The sequence below is a fragment of the Mizuhopecten yessoensis genome, unplaced genomic scaffold (genome assembly GCF_002113885.1).
Source record: "Mizuhopecten yessoensis strain PY_sf001 unplaced genomic scaffold, ASM211388v2 scaffold8423, whole genome shotgun sequence".
Lineage (NCBI taxonomy): Eukaryota > Metazoa > Mollusca > Bivalvia > Pectinida > Pectinidae > Mizuhopecten > Mizuhopecten yessoensis.
In genome coordinates this window covers 174,203-190,972 of record NW_018407540.1, presented here as the reverse complement: position 1 = coordinate 190,972, position 16,770 = coordinate 174,203, and the positions used below count along the sequence as shown (strand labels likewise).

At 38.3% G+C, this 16,770-nt stretch overlaps 3 protein-coding genes across 26 annotated transcripts in view; 2 read left to right on the top strand and 1 right to left on the bottom strand.

Moving 5' to 3' along the window:
• LOC110455933 (proline-rich protein 2-like) overlaps positions 1-1,488 on the top strand; it is a 4,345-nt gene extending 2,857 nt beyond the window's left edge. The window contains exon 3 of the mRNA XM_021506396.1: positions 1,390-1,488. Within this exon, the coding sequence (XP_021362071.1) occupies positions 1,390-1,488 (99 nt within the window). The remainder of the gene's footprint in view (positions 1-1,389) is intronic.
• Positions 1-16,770, top strand: part of LOC110455928 (muscleblind-like protein 1) — a 272,691-nt gene that overhangs the window by 142,262 nt on the left and 113,659 nt on the right. Inside the window, exon 1 of one of the 24 annotated variants that reach the window (XM_021506375.1) lies at positions 1,541-1,564. The exons of 22 other annotated variants lie outside the window; for them this stretch is intronic. The gene's annotated coding sequence lies outside the window, so the exon portion shown is untranslated. Of the gene's footprint in view, positions 1-1,540; positions 1,565-10,215; positions 10,621-16,770 lie in introns of those variants that run through there. One more of the 24 variants, XM_021506370.1, reaches the window with a different exon arrangement.
• Positions 2,927-3,597, bottom strand: LOC110455932 (transcription factor SPT20 homolog). Its single transcript, XM_021506395.1, has 2 exons — positions 3,255-3,597; positions 2,927-3,033 (listed from the first exon to the last, which is right to left on the bottom strand). Exons 1-2 carry the CDS (start codon positions 3,595-3,597, stop codon positions 2,927-2,929), a joined length of 450 nt encoding a protein of 149 aa, XP_021362070.1.

Below are 16,770 nucleotides of genomic sequence, written 5' to 3'. Positions count from 1 at the left end.
AATGGTCTGTATTGACTGAAGCAGGGTCTGGGTGGGACCGAGTGGTATATGTTAGACTAGAATGGTCTGTATTGACTGAAGCAGAGTCTAGGACCGAGGTGGTATAGGTTAGACTATAATGGTCTGTATTGACTGAAGCAGGGTCTGAGTGGGACCAAGTGGTATATGTTAGACTAGAATGGTCTGTATTGACTGGAGCAGGGTCTGGGTGGGACCGAGTGGTATATGTTAGACTAGAATGGTCTGTATTTACTGAAGCAGAGTCTAGTAGGGACCAAGTGGTATATGTTAGACTAGAATGGTCTGTATTGACTGAAGCAGGGTCTGGGTGGGACCAAGTGGTATATGTTAGACAAGAATGGTCTGTATTGACTGAAGCAGGGTCTGAGTGGGACCAAAGTGATATATGTTAGACTAGAATGGTCTGTATTGACTGAAGCAGGGTCTGGGTGGGACCAAGTGGTATATATTAGACTAGAATGGTCTGTATTGACTGAAGCAGAGTCTGGTAGGGACCAAGTGGTATATGTTAGACTAGAATGGTCTGTATTGACTGAAGCAGAGTCTGGTTGGGACCAAGTGGTATATATTAGACTAGAATGGTCTAACATATACCACTTGGTCCCAACCAGACTCTGCTTCAGTCAATACAGACTAGAATGGTCTGTATTGACTGAAGAAGGGTCTGAGTGGGACCAAGTGGTATATATTATACTAGAATGGTCTGTATCGACTGAAGCAGAGTCTGGGAGGGACCAAGTGGTATATATTAGACTAGAATGGTCTAACATATACCACTTAGTCCCACCCAGACCCTGCTCCAGTCAATACAGACCATTCTAGTCTGTATTGACTGAAGCAGGGTCTGAGTGGGACCGAGTGGTATACGTTAGACTTTGACTGATGCTGGGTCCGGGTTGACTGAGGAGGCCTGCATTAGAGTAAGGGTGAGACTTGGTGGTAAGACGGTAACATATACTTTAAGGACATGAGTGCACTATACTGCACTGCACCATATGGTGTGAATGTTTACGCATTTACTTAAAAAAGTTAATTTTAAGTACTTTTGTATACTGTTTATTGGTAAATGCATGGTGTGGATACCTTCTTCCTTAGGTGTGGAACTTGAACCTTTCAGGTATATGTGAAGGGGTGCTTTGTTTCGGATGAGATCATACAATGATGACTGTTAACAGTAGCGGTATTGTCCATTGTTGTTTAAATCTATAATAGTTGGGGAACGAAGTATGAGTAACTTTACACAATATCCCGTTTTTCTTTAGTTTGTTTTATACAGATGTGTCACCAGTAATACACACTTTGTAACACTCATTGCTATGCATGATATTACATATGTGAAACTGTTCTTAACCTTGTTTTTACACACAGATCTTTTACATGAACGGACATTTCACAGAAACTGACTATATATATGTTATACATCAGCCTGCCACTGTGAACTGTAATTGTGGGAAAAGTGAGTTTTGACATTACATGCTGGTCCTGTTTTGTTGTACGATGCGGGACAACTGATACTGCAGGCTATCGGTCAGGTATCACCCAGGTAATGCGCTATTTTCTCAGTAACCTAGCTAGTGCCAGTGATCATATACAGATCTGTACAGATCCCAAATCTCATCAACATTATAATCCACAATTTATCACATCGCAAATTACGCTGTGTCTTATCTATTTTTAAATTGTATGGATTTTCAATCAGTCATGTAAGAGAAAATTTTAAATGTCTAAAAAAAAAAAATGAACTATGTTTTACATTAAAGTTCACCTGGGAATACAGGTGTTTATTATCAAGGAACAGTTATGATGTCACGGGCTAATAGGAAGTAGGGTTTCCGTCATATATTGCCAGTATCTATTGATGAGTATATGTCTGACTGTCATGTTTCTTAGCCGATCATATTAGTTTTTGTTTTATCTCCGACAACACCATCCATGTCCAGCCATCAGTGACGTTCATTACCTCGTAAACACCGCAAGTCATTTCACATATGTTTTACAGTACAATTGTATACTGTATATATCTGAGAAGATGTCAGATATTTTTAAATATTCATCAGTATATTTATTACCTCTTACAGATGTTTTCCGGGTGAACTGTTTTTATTGTTTAGTATTGTGGGTAAGATTTAATTTATATTGCTTGACTCCCACATACATAAGGTTAACAAAGGTCTCTTGACATTTATACCAATTTTATTAGGGGTCGAAGGTCACAGGCAGGATCAGAGACCAGTTAATCAAAGCATGGTCATCTTGACGAAAACTTAATGCAACATTTTTATTTAGTATGATATATGAAAAGATATTGAAATTAAAACTCATTATGTAAACCGTTATATAGATTTAAATGATTATCTGAAGATAAAAAACACAAAATTGTATAAAAATATTTAGATTTTTGCAAAAATCGCTTTTACAAAACTTTGTGATTTTGAACTGTTAAGCTAATCAGGAGTGAAATAACTCTTTCCTGACATCAGCAGCTAACTACTGGTCTGGGCATGGTTTAAGGTCCTGTACCTGCAATCAAACTGAAAATATAAAATGTTTGTCAGCAAAACTGCATAAATTACAAAAAATACAGAATTTAAGAATGAATTTGAGATACACTAATCACAACTGTTAGACAGTCTAGCTAGCTGTCTGTCACATGATGTATATATCTAAATAAAATTCTCGGTAATGATGGGGTCTGTATATGTTAGATGATGTAATATCTCGTATAGAAGGAAGGAGACCGGCTATTACAGATTGTTGATTAACATCCCTTTAAATGGATCGGGAGCATGTAGGGTTATCTCCATCATAGGGAAGCATGAAATGCTTGTTTCTTTAAAAATGACTTTGAAAAGTTTATCTAATTGTTTCTGGTGTAAAAACCTTCCTTTGTGACTGATGGGCTGGCTTAACTATCAATCATGGTTCCCACACCAGGATAGTCACCTTCCCCACCCAGCTTTGGTTCTGCTTCAGGGCAACCTTTTGGCTCCTCTGATGGATAGGCAAGGTGACCTGCAGTACGGGAAATTAGAAATTGAAGGCATTCTGATAACAGGATTATATTAGTAATAAGTCCCTGTTTAGGGAGAAGCCCATTAGTCCGTTAGGTTATGCCGGTTTCCATGACGGGAGCTCACGGTTTCTGTTTATTTTGTCCCTTTCCATGGCCCATATCTGTCTGGTGATTCTGATTTCTGTTTTTCAAAGGCCTATACTGTTCTGTTGATTCTGACTTTGTCTTCTGTCTGTTGATTCTGACTTTGTCTTCTGTCTGTTGATTCTGACTTTGTCTTCTGTCTGTTGATTCTGACTTTGTCTTCTGTCTGTTGATTCTGACTTTGTCTTCTGTCTGTTGATTCTGACTTTGTCTTCTGTCTGTTGATTCTGACTTTGTCTTCTGTCTGTTGATTCTGACTTTGTCTTCTGTCTGTTGATTCTGACTTTGTCTTCTGTCTGTTGATTCTGACTTTGTCTTCTGTCTGTTGATTCTGACTTCTGTCTGTTGATTCTGACTTCTGTTTGATGATTCTGACTTCTGTCTGTTGATCCTAACTTCTGTCTTTCCAAAACCCACATCTATCTGTTGATTCTAACTTCTGTCTTCCGAAAACCTACATTTGTCTGTTGACTCTGTCCTCTGTCTTTCTGATTTCTGTCTTTCCAAGGCCCACATCCGTCTTTTGATTTGACTTTTGTCTTCTGTCTGTTGATCTTGTGTTATTCCATAGTCCACATGAATACGTTGATGTCTACTGTCTGTTGATATTGTGTTATTCCATAGTCCACATGAATACGCTGATGTCTTCTGTCCTTTCCATCACACACATCCATTAGATTCGGTCCTTTCTATGGCCCAAATATAAACAGATATGTTGATTGAAGTGTGAAGGCTGATTAGATATGCTTATTTGCTCCTGGACATAATGTTAATCCAAGGGGAGGCAACTGTGAGGAATTTTCACACATGATGATAAGGGAAATTAGGGTATTACATTGAGCTATCTAGCTGAGATTGCCCTGTTTGACTTTAAGTGCCTAATTTTGACCTTCGGTCATATTTGTTCTGACCCCTAGTACAACCTGAGACAGCGGAAATCATAAACCCTTGTATTCCCACAATCAGGAGATAGGCTGACCCACTAGGATGACCCATTGCGGAGATAGGTCAGTCCATTCTGTCCTTATGGGGAGTTACAAGTGTCCAGTGATGATTTGCGGTATTATCTGTACATGTGTACAGTAGACAGTGGTCATTGTGTGGTGTTTAACATGGAATAGACTTACACACCTTCAAAATGGAGGTCACAGCGCAGGTATGTAACATGAACCATGGGGAGGGCTAGCACAGTAGGGGGAGGGGGATACTAGGGTGGGGAAGGGCTGAGCTGTAGCAGAGACTGTAAACAGTAGAAAATGGGTCCTATTGATTGNGGGGGGGGGGGGGGGGGGGGGGGGGGGATCAAATATTACTAAAAGTTCAGGCTGGATAACTGAAATATGTTATAAAGATTGTTCTTCATAGTTTTCAAGGAAACATATAAAATTGGTCATGATGATTTCTACAATTGTATATAATTTTATATCTTATTTGACAATAACTATATATATGCAAAACTTTTCATACACAATATATGTTTGTTGCAGTTGTTCACCCAAAATATTTATGCAAAGACTAGTACGAAGATCACGAATTGTAAACATTGCTAGCTTATTATGTGATTAAAGTAATGACATACTACTCTTTTGACAATATCAACTATAGTTGGGGAATTCATATATGATCTCTAAATAAAAGTGAATACTTCCAACATCTGATCGGCATTGCTCAGTAATCCTAGTGCTGTTTGTATATGTAAACGGGTGATCTGCCAAACTTCCCATCATCTGATCCAAGTCGATACATATTCCGATCAGTCAGAACTTCAGCCCAACAACCCAATCAAACTGTCGTCCGAGATACGATCAAATATTTGTTTTTTGTGTCGTTTTATCGGTCACATGACTATATATCAGACCCATAAATATTTATAATGCTGTGTGTCTCTGTGTAGACTCTGTCTGTAGAACTTGTCAAGGTCTCGACACTCCCCATCAGGTTGGTAAGACCTAAACCTAAACTTGATGCGTAATCTTTGCACTTTATCTGTGTTCGATTTTGTTCCGATTTTCCTACGTTGTACAGTGATATCAAAATGCTAACCCACAAGCAAGTGATGGGTTCTAATCACTAGCTCAGCCCTATCACACCATCCTAATCTCTTGCACAAATCTTCAAAGAAATTTGTCCGTCTTTGAGCTCCAAGATATATCAATACAACATAGTCTCCATTTACAAAGGACAGATTACTCTTCAAAAAATGGTGAGTTACTTCCTTTTGGAACAGGCATCCTTTATGGAGTGTTTAACACATTCAAAAGGTCCAATTAGAATATTTTTAGAAATTATCACCATTGAAATATCATAAGTAATCTTATAGTTACAGTTAAGATAGACAATGAAGGACCTCATTGTTCCTATTGGGAAACATCACTGGAAACAAGGATTTCGATTTTTCCTTAACTTCATCAATGGTTTCCAATGGGAAAACAAATATTTGTGTCTGTAATATTGATTAGCATAACTTAGGTTTTCATATCGTTCCACTATACCTGTTCATATGTATATAATATAAAAGAAGGAGAACTCCAAACCTCGATTTTCTTGAGTTGAAGAAATATTTATGAAACAGGGGCCAGACTTGTTTCAATTTCTTGCTAGTATAGAGAATCTGTAATATTCAAACATTGTCGGTTTACCTGAGGATATTTGTATGTGTGTGTTTGTGTGTGTTACCTGTATATTACCTGTCTGTGATACTGTGCATATACCTGGGGCACAGGTAGTGTTGAAACATGTGTGTGCATAAAATCTCAACCTTTCCTTAGGTAAACAGTCTAGGTCTGACTTTAACTCTGTTGTTGTATGGTGGATCCTTGACGGGATCTGTCCGACCCACAAAGAACTCCTACACTTTTCTGTTTGTCATCTACCTCCTGATAAAGTGTTTTTTTTTCGTATCCTGTATGAGATCATTCTATATCAATTTATTTTGGTTAACGAAGCTGACGTATCCTTTCATTGCAGACACCCACTCATTAAATGATGACAACCAGATTATTTTAGAAAGTTTTTTCAGTTTGAGTCTTTACCTTCTGAAGACCTGTTTCTATTTGATAAACACACTGAAAGCATCCTTTCAGATATTCAGTAAGAATATTGATGAGTATACTTAAAACCTGTCTAATATGACACCGATGCTAACCTGATTTAATGGTCAGCTTATACAGGCTGTCAGAATACACAGGTGCTAGACAATATGTTGGTATACTCCAATGTCACATTAAACAGGGTGACATAATGCTCAGGGGTCAGGTTAGTCAGGATGTCAGAATATGTAGAGCTCACATAGATAGGTTTTAATGAGACATGAAAAAGTGGACCCTGAAATATCAGTTCAATGTAAGTATGTACCTTGTGTATAACATATGGGACATGAGTATTCTCCCTTTGATGGGGGACAGATGAAGTACTCCTGTTTCAGGTGTATGACATAGAGTATCCCCCCTTGTGATCAGGTGTAATATTCCTGTGTTAGGCATGTGATGTTTAGGATCCCTTCCTGTGATTGGGGACAGGTGTGGCACTGCTTTGTAAGGTGTGTGCCATGAAGTTTCCCTCCCTGTGATCAGGTCAGGTGTGGTAGACTCTTCGTCAGGTGTGTGACATAAATTATCTCTCCCTGTGATCAGGTCAGGTGTTGTAGACTCCTCGTCAGGTGTGGTACTCCTGTTTTAGGTATGTGACATAAAGTGTCCCTCATTGTGTTCTGGTGTAATACTCTAGTGTTAGATATTTGATGTAAAGTGTCCCTCCCTGTGATCAGGGGACAGGTGTGTACTCTAGTGTTAGGTATGTGACATAGAGTATCCCTTTCAGTGATCAGGGACAGGTGTTATACTCTAGTGTTAGGTATGTGACATAGGGTATCCCTCCCTGTGATCAGGGGACAGGTGTTGTACTCTTGTGTTAGGTATGTGACATAGAGTAACCCTCCCAGTGATCAGGGGACAGGTGTTGTACTCTGGTGTTAGGTATGTGACATAGGGTATCCCTCCCTGTGATCAGGGGACAGGATATGGAGGGTGATAAGGCTGTTGACACATGACCCCTTTTATGTTGACTCTATCTGAAGCAGTAGTCCCAAGGGGTCACTAAAAGCATGAGGAAGGTCATAAAAATACAGGGGGAATAACTCATACTTGTCATCAGAGAAGAAACTAGAGCAGAGGGGAGTTTGGTCAATTTTACTTAGGAATGGTGGGGGGAGAGAAGAAGAGGGAGACAGCTGGGCATTGCTGTTGAGAAACTGACCAGTTGTTGATAGACAATTCCCAGGAGGTTTAGACTGGGTCCCAGTGAGTCCAGCAGGACTGGGGTAACAGGTTAGGTCAGTGGTGAAGTCTCTGTTCCGACTCCCTAACTGACCCCAAGAAGGGACAAAACATTATTACCAGCACAGGCAGAGTTACAACTAATCAGAATGATCAGGCATGGATAGAGAAGGTCCAGTAGTGTGGGGTGCTGGTCAAGGTGACCATGTCTGGTTGTCTTGGTAATGTATCCTTGTCTGGTCAAGCACAGTACATGTGTACTAAATGGACAAGTGAACACTCAGAAGATGGAGTATGGTACCCCTACTAGCTATTCTTTTCTGGGTTCCATCTGTAAATAGGTGACCTTTATTCACAGGTAATCGTCATATACAGACCTTAGTGTGAAATGTTTTCATTTCTCGTACAGATTTTCTATATATCAGGTTGAATTTATTTACATATTAAACAGGTATCCTTTATACACAGGTGTCTTTATACATAAGTTTACAGCTCTAATATATATACCAGTATTGTTTACAAGTATCCTTTTTATACAGGTGTCCTTTATATACAGGTACATTTTATACTGAAGTATCCTTTAAGCACAAGTAAAATGCATACACAGCTCTAGTTGATACGCTAGTATTCTTCATATATACAGGTACCCTGTATACACAGGTTTAATTTATGTACAAGTATTCATTATATAATGGACAGGTATAATCAAGGTATTTTACGGTATTCCAGATTTGTTTGTTTCAATCTTTGATTCCAACTAAATAATTTTATTCAAAAAAAAAAAGTTGTAAGGTTGTGTGAATTCATCAGTAGGAAGATCAGTACAGTTAGGTTGTCACTTCTCAGGGAGACAACACCAGCAGTAAGACCAGTATAGTTAGGTTGTCACTTCTCAGGGGACAACACCAGCAGTAAGACCAGTATAGTTAGGTTGTCACTTCTCAGGGGGACAACACCAGCAGTAAGACCAGTGCTGTTAGGTTGTCACTTCTCAGGGGGACAACACCAGCAGTAAGACCAGTACAGCTAGGTTGTCACTTCTCAGGGGGACAACACCAGCAGTGAGACCAGTATAGTTAGGTTGTCACTTCTCAGGGGACAACACCAGCAGTAAGACCAGTACAGTTAGGTTGTCACTTTTCAGGGAGACAACACCAGCAGTAAGACCAGTATAGTTAGGTTGTCACTTCTCAGGGGGACAACACCAGCAGTAAGACCAGTACAGTTAGTTTGTCACTTTTCAGGGAGACAACACCAGCAGTAAGACCAGTACAGTTAGGTTGTCACTTCTCAGGGGGACAACACCAGCAGTAAGACCAGTGCGGTTAGGTTGTCACTTCTCAAGGGGAACAGCGTTGCTCAATTCACATGAGCTCTCCGCCTGTCTGCAAAGCTACAGGAGGCTACAGGGGCGGAGCCTCGGCACAGACCGATCAATACAGCTTACCTATCAATCTCTTCATTATGAGATCTGAAAACACATAACACCCTCCTCACTTACATGAAGTTTAGCTCCCTGATAATTTACATATCTGGTTCCCTCGATAATACACTTAAAATTCAAGGTCACTCATTTCCTGTTTTTGTGTTCATTTTCATTTTATTTGAATTTCAATAGACAGTATAACTTTAGACATTTAAATTTAGATAGTCTTTATCACAAAATATGGGTGTTACACCAACAATAAACGGTGTAGTGATTCATCTGGTTTCTAGGTAATTCTTTAGAAATCTTGATTTCCAGGTATATTTACTTAATGAGGTGAAGGTTAAACCTGTCAGGTAAAGAAATTTGAAATTATCCCATTAAAATGTAATGATTAGATTTTAATTCAAACCTGCATGAAATTAATTTACACAGAAAATAGATTAGCACGTTTTGAGAGGTTCCATTGCTTTACATATCATACAATAGTTTGTTATTCACTAGGACTTTAATGCAGGTTATTAAAAAAGAAATTAAATGGAAAAATAAGTCATTTTAGAATTTGATATAAAAGATATTAATTCAGTCAGACATGCCTTAGAGACTATATATAGCTACCACCTGTCTGAAGCAATCACCTGTCTATAGCTACAATCAAACCTGCCTTAGACAACCTGTATATATAGCTATCACCTGTCTGAAGCTATCACTTGTCTATAGCTACAATCAAACCTGTCTATGGCTACTACCTGTCTTAATCTGTCCCATGTTATACATTAGTCAAACTTGCCTTAACATTGACCTGTCAATAACAACCTTCTGTCTATAACTAATTAGAACCTACATTAGATTTTACCTGTCTATAGCTGCCATATGTCTATACATCAACCAAACCTGCCTTAGAGACCACTGGTCTGTACCTACTACCTGTCTATAGCTGCCACCTGTCTATAGATTAGTCAAGCCTGTCTTTGGCAGTGTCCTGTCTGTTGCTTCCACTTTTTAATAGAGAAATCTGTCTTTAACTGCTAGTTAGATAAATATTCGAATATTATTTCCTGTAGTTTTACCTGTCTATAAAGACCACAAGTCTATAAGTCCTTTCCACACTCGTAAGGCAGTCTATACAGCAAGGTTTTTCTGTACATAGAGATATATGTTAAGTTGATACAAACCATTTACTAAAAGGAATATTTAATAAAAAATTGAATAAATATGCTGTGGCTATCCCTTTCCCAGCAGTGGTGTAACGCCTGTTATGTTGGCAGTGTATATAAATTGAAAGTTGGTGTGATTACGGCCTGTATAGATAACTACATGGTAGCCCGGGAGACTTGGGGTGAGCTGGGGCCACGTTTGACAGACATACAGACAGTATCACACATGTGTGACCGCACACACACACACCGACACTGAGGGAAGCCATATTGAAATTAGAATCTTGGGACTTTTTTGTTGAGAATACAAACGACACAGCGGCACGGTTGAGTAGGTCCTGGCTGTGGCAGTGTATAGCAGGCCATCGCTCAGTGTGTTTGTGAAGAGCAGACGAGACTACATGTGTTTCACCGAGCCTCTCTGTACACAGTCTGACCCTCGTGGTTGTGGTGCTGAACTGGACTGAAGCTTTAAGAGATCTTTAACAGTTTCATTGTGGCTCGGTAATAATGACACACAGTTATTCTGGTGGGAGTCTACTGTCATCTTCAAGGAAATACCAACACGCTACAATAAATGTAAAGGTGAGGTCACAGATTTATTTTGTTTTGTTACCTGTTCATCTTGCCTATCAGCGTTCGTTAATGCAGGTGTTACAGGTGTTGGTGACGATGGCAGGGTTAGGGGGCTTTTGTTCACGTCCCTTACAAAGGAGACGGCGCAACATTCACCACCATGTTTCACTGTAACACTGTACTAGAACTGGAGCCAATCAGTTTTTCCCTAACACAGTGTCATTTACGATGTATAGTATGGCTCCGTGTTACTATGTATGTATTGCCAAAAATCAATGGCAGAAAATTAATCCCGCCTGGCATGATACATATCAATATAAATATATATATATTTGTGTGCGTCGGTGATATCAACTGCCGGGAGACCCAGCAGAAGACCTAATGATATCTTCCTTACCTAGGCTTTAAAGAAACGAGCAAGACTTAAATCATAATGAATTTTTTATGATGGTTTGACTGTCTCGGTCTGCCACACATAATATCATCAGCCAAGCATTTCAGTCCGTGGACTGACATCTCCCAAACAGCTGAGCAAATCTTATGTGGAATATGGTCACTTAAATATCACTGATGATTTCGAAAACTATATAAAATCTTGTATCAAATCCGGATCGATATTAGACGCTTTAGATTTTAGGATGTGAATTTTTAAGGACCAGGATGCTCTGAATGTAAAGGAGGTTTGAGGACAGGGTTTGTTAAAACCAGGAGATGGTCGGAATATTTGAGGATAAGGAGGTTTGAGGACAGGGTTTGTTAAGATCAGGAGATGATTGGAATATTTGAGGATAAGGAGGTTTGAGGACTGAGTTTGTTAAGATCAGGAGATGATTGGAATATTTGAGGATAAGGATGTTAAGGACGGGAGTTTTTTAAGGACATGGATTTAGAGAATAGGAGTTGTTGAGGAGGGAGTGTTTGAGTGTAGGGCTTATTGAGGGAGAGGATGACTGATGACAGTCCTGTTTGAGGGCAAAGGAGATTTGAGGATTGGGACTTTCAGGACTAGAACATTTGAGGACTGGGATGTCAAATATTTCAGGACTGGAAGACAGGTATTTTTGAGGATCACTTGATCAGTTTTGTCAAAACCTGAAATTTTCTTATAGAGAAAGCATTGCATTAGTTATGGTAAAAAAATCTTCACTAAAGCAAAGGATCATATATTAATTAGGGCCAGTTGATTTGATGGGTCTCTGAACAGAAGAATGAAACGTGTTGACATGGTTAGATCTATAATCAAAATGTTCTTTTTGTAAAATAAATTTGGATGCATTCGGGATAGCTAGGAGCGTTTAAAAGTATACAGATTGTTGATATTTATTCTGTCCTTGATATGTTCACCGATGACACGGTTATCAGATGTACATCCTTGGAGGCGGTAGACGAGGCCGCTGTTAACATTCGCCAACAAGTTTTCTATGTAGTGAATAGATATTAACTAATGTTTGTCACTAAATAATGCATGCAATCTAACCGGCAACAATTGACTCGCGTTAAAAGCTAAGAGCTTGTGAGATGTAAAGGCCGTCCATATATACCGTAGTGTACATGGACATGACCCGCTGATGGAATCAAGCTTCTATTGGATTATGATGAAGTCGGCCATTAGTAAAGTGAAACAGACGATTACCTATTGTCTGCCCACTTATTACAGCCGGTAGAAGTAAGACCCGGTGCATTTATTCCATTGTCACGTGTGAACGTCTGCACTTACACAAACACAGACCCATTGCTTGCGTCGTCAGGAGACTTGAAATATCAAACACCTCAGTGCGCAGATCTCGTCTGATAAGATACCTCGGGAAGCATAATGATGCCAATACTAGCAGTTCTATGTTCCTGTGTGATTTAAAAAAAATTACAAGTCATATTTGTAAAATATGAACCGAAACAGTTAAAATATACCTGTATAATATTGTCTATGAATTATGTAGGCCGTCTTACGAAATGTAAAAATAGGTTTGCGTTACATTCGATACCCTAAGAAATATTACCAGTCTGTACACTAGGGGCCACCACACCTGACGAGTCTGTGACATAATATCTGTTCCAACACCTGTATCTTATGACAGTTTCCCCGTATTTTTATGTCCTCATGTCTGTAGTCCTTACCATGACATTTGCACCATTGCGATTCATCACATTTAGTTTTAAAAATTAACATATTTTTACACAAACAGGTCCAACTGTATTTTTACCTGTGAGGGCAGCTATTGATAATACAATCACACCTTTGGCGTGTTGTTCTGATGTGTCTGCATATCTTGACCTAGTTTACACAGAGTCTTTATGTGAACAGAACCTATTATTTATAGACTGACATACACTTTCTTAAACATACTTAAGTCTAGTTAAAATGGGCATCACCCATCAATATCAACCTTGATTCCTCTAAATCATTGTATTTTCACCATGAGAAATTCTATAATAATGACTTTATGCAATAAATTGTATTTTTATAACCATGCCTAAATTGTATTTGTATAACCATGTATACATGGTGTGTATTATATAGAACGTAAAATCATTTGAATAATATATTAAAAGTTATCAATGAAGAAGGCCGATATTGATATCTAGAAATCCTGATATGACAATATCAAGGTGAAAAAATAGATTGTAGAATTTACTGTACATTAAACAATTCTTTTTCATATTCTTACTAAAATATTTTGTTAATGTATGTATATATCTGTTTGGGAGATGCATTGTTGATAAAAGTACATTATTTACACTGGTAACGTAAATATGGCGTCTCCAAACCAGGCAAGTGGCAAAACGGCATAAATCATGCATGGATTCGGGTCAAATTTTCGGTAATTATTCCAGACAGCTACAATTGAAGGTTGTACTGTTGTGTTTCATTGTAATTAATATCACATTGTTTTAAGGGTAGCTGCTATGTGCCAACACATCGGCACATCTTGTAACTTCACCGATAAAATTACATCAACACATGAGATACTGTTTGAATTAATTTGAAAGAATTCCATGCCGGTTGAATTATTGATAGAACTTTTACGATTTCCCGTCATAAAATGTGAAAACTCCATTGATTAGCCACAGAAAGTTTTCTAATGAAGCATTATGGTCTTGCACAGGAGGCTTTTCATTTAAGTCGGGATTTTAAATCTTCCCTGATGACTATCAACAAGGTTAATGATCCAGAATGAAGTTACGAACTGCCTGTTGCTTTATGTTGTTGCTTTAGTTAATTTTTCATCACATATTTCCTGAAGCATATATTATATTTTGGAATCATATCTCTTGCTGAAATCTTGCTCCCATTTTATTCAATCAAAAGTAATATCAGATTGATTTTTTGGTGAAATTGTGATCCCTTTATAATCATTAAAAAAAATAATGTTCTTAATTATCAAGTCCTATACCTTGATGGAATCTGATGCCATTTTCACTCACTCAGAAAAGATGATATATTTAATTGTCAAATTGTGCTCGTTGGAAAAAAAAATTGCTCTATTTTTTGCTAACTCGAAAAATTGATATATTCCATTGTCGAATCACATTTAAAAATATGATATATCTAATTATCATATTGTATTTCCGGGTGGCCTAACAAAACCTAACTAACACATGTAAACTAAGTTAGGAGATATTTGTTGCTTCAGGTGTAGAATTAAATATGTGTAATAAATACTTGGTTTTAGAGGTGATACTATCAGAAAGTGAACAGGCAAACATGTGTTGTGACACAAACTCACGCCTGTAATTGTTCAGGATATTGTCGGCAGATCTGTTCAACATCACAGGGTTTGCATGTTGCGAAAAACACTAGGATTTAATGGGAACTTTCTGGGGAGCTATATTTTTGATAACCTGGTATTGTTGGTTATCTGGAACGTGGATCAGTCTGGCCCAAACAATACACACGGTGATATCAGTGAAATTTTACAGGCGAATAAAATGCGTTTAATTGCTAGGCCCACCCCTAATGCAGAAAGTGGAAGAACCATGCTATGTCTAGCCAGACTATTCCATTAATGAAAATTATGTTTTATGGTGAAAACTTGATGAGGCATTTAACCCAAAAGGGATGAAAATGGCTCGTTGTATGCCAAGTAAAATGGGACTATTTTTCTGCAGAGCGAAAGTAGGATTGGATTTGTCTGTAAGCAAAGGTAGGATTCCATTTTCTGCCAAACAAAAGTAGGTTTCCATTTTTCTGCATACAAAATAGGACTGATTTTTTTGTGCCAGATAAAGGAGGGCTGGATTTTTCTTTCAAGTAAAGATGGAATTGAATTTGTACAGCCAAGTACAAACTATATGTATATGAAAAATAAGATTTGCCGGCCTAACAAAGTTGAGCTTTATTGATTTGCATGTCAGACGAAGTAGGCCTGGATTTGTCTGCTAAATGAAGGTAGATTTAAATTTGTCTGACTGACAAAGTAAGATTTTATTGATTTGTCTGAATAGCAAAGTAAGATTTTATTGATTTGTTTGACAAAGTAATGTTTTATTGATTTGTCTGACAAAGTAAGATTTTAATAATTTGTGTGACTGACAAAGTAATGTTTTATTGATTTGTCTGACAAAGTAAGATTTTAATGATTTGTCTATCTGACAAAGTAAGATTTTAGTGATTTGTCTGACTGACAAAGTAAGATTTCAGTGATTTGTCTGACTGACAAAGTATGATTTTAGTGATTTGTCTGACAAAGTAAGATTTTATTGATTGGTCTGACTGACAAAGTAAGATTTTATTGATTTATCTACAAGATTTGTCTGCCTTGTAAATGAGGACTGATCGTGAGTTTTACTGTCACACGAAGTAGCACAGGATGTGTCTCAGCAGTAAAGGATTGTCAACATTATTAGGACTAATCAGGAATACAGAGATGAAGTTAGCTACCCAGTATATAACACTCCAGGCATGTTACTGCTGTACGGTTGCAGTAATTACAGCTAGTCAGTTCATAGGATAAAGATAGGGGTAGGTACTGTTGTGTGGGTCCCCTGGGAGCCACTGGAGAAATGCCGTGTTGTGAAGGAAAACAGTAGAAGTTTTATCACTGTACAATCGCCAGACATGCAAAATAGGGAGACTACAGCAATGTAAAGCAGTTTGGATTTGCATTTATACAATAAAACTTGGCTACGCTTGTGTGGGTCCAGTCTACCGGTATAGAGAGTGAGCTTGTCAAGGTCTGGTGTAGCAGTACTGTGTGGGTCCAGTCTACTGGTATAGAGAGTGAGCTTGTCAAGGTCTGGTGTAGCAGTACTGTGTGGGTCCAGTCTACTGGTATAGAGAGTGAGCTTGTCAAGGTCTGGTGTAGCAGTACTGTGTGAAGTCCCCGGGAACCTCAACGGCTCACTTGTCCCAAGCCCTAGAGTTCATGTGTCCTTCCTGGTACTTACTTGTCCCCAACCCTAAAGTGCATGTGTCCTTCCTGGTACTTACTTGTCCCCAGCCCTAGAGTTCATGTGTCCCTCCTGGAACTTACTTGTCCCCAGCCCTAGAGTTCATGTATCCTTCCTGGGGCTTGCTTGTCCCCACCCCTAGAATTCATGTGTCCACTTCAGTGTGAAACACTTTCGTAGAATTTTACTGTCTGATCTGACATCTGAACAATATTTTCTTTTATTCCTAGATCATATTTAAGAAATAATAAAAACTGAGAAAAATACAGTAAAATCTATTTAAAGTTTCAATTTATAACATGTATACAAATGTTCTGAATCACCAACTGAAATTAATTTCACCAAATTATCATTTCACAATAAAAAAAACAAATCAAGTCAGAAATCACGCAGAACTTTAAAAATTCATGTCAATGTTGAGTCCATCTAAAGAGCTTAAATAGAAAAGGCTTAGAGGTGAAAGGAAGAATATTGGACATGAAATGCTCTCCAAGTATCACACCGCGAGATCTTTGTGAAGGCAATAACTGGTATGGTATATGTGCCTATCATTCATCTGTCTAATCTGTAGGACATTTACCTGGGTACACACCTGTCGTTACTGATTGAACCGAGGTAGGGTGAGATATAAACCACACTAAGATTCATTTTAACTGGACAAGACTATTCTTTAGATTTCATAAAGAAGATTTGGAATTCCCTTCTGGTTCATTCACCCTTTGTCTCATCAATTATCCATCCCCATCTCTACCATCCTCTGTTGATTACCCC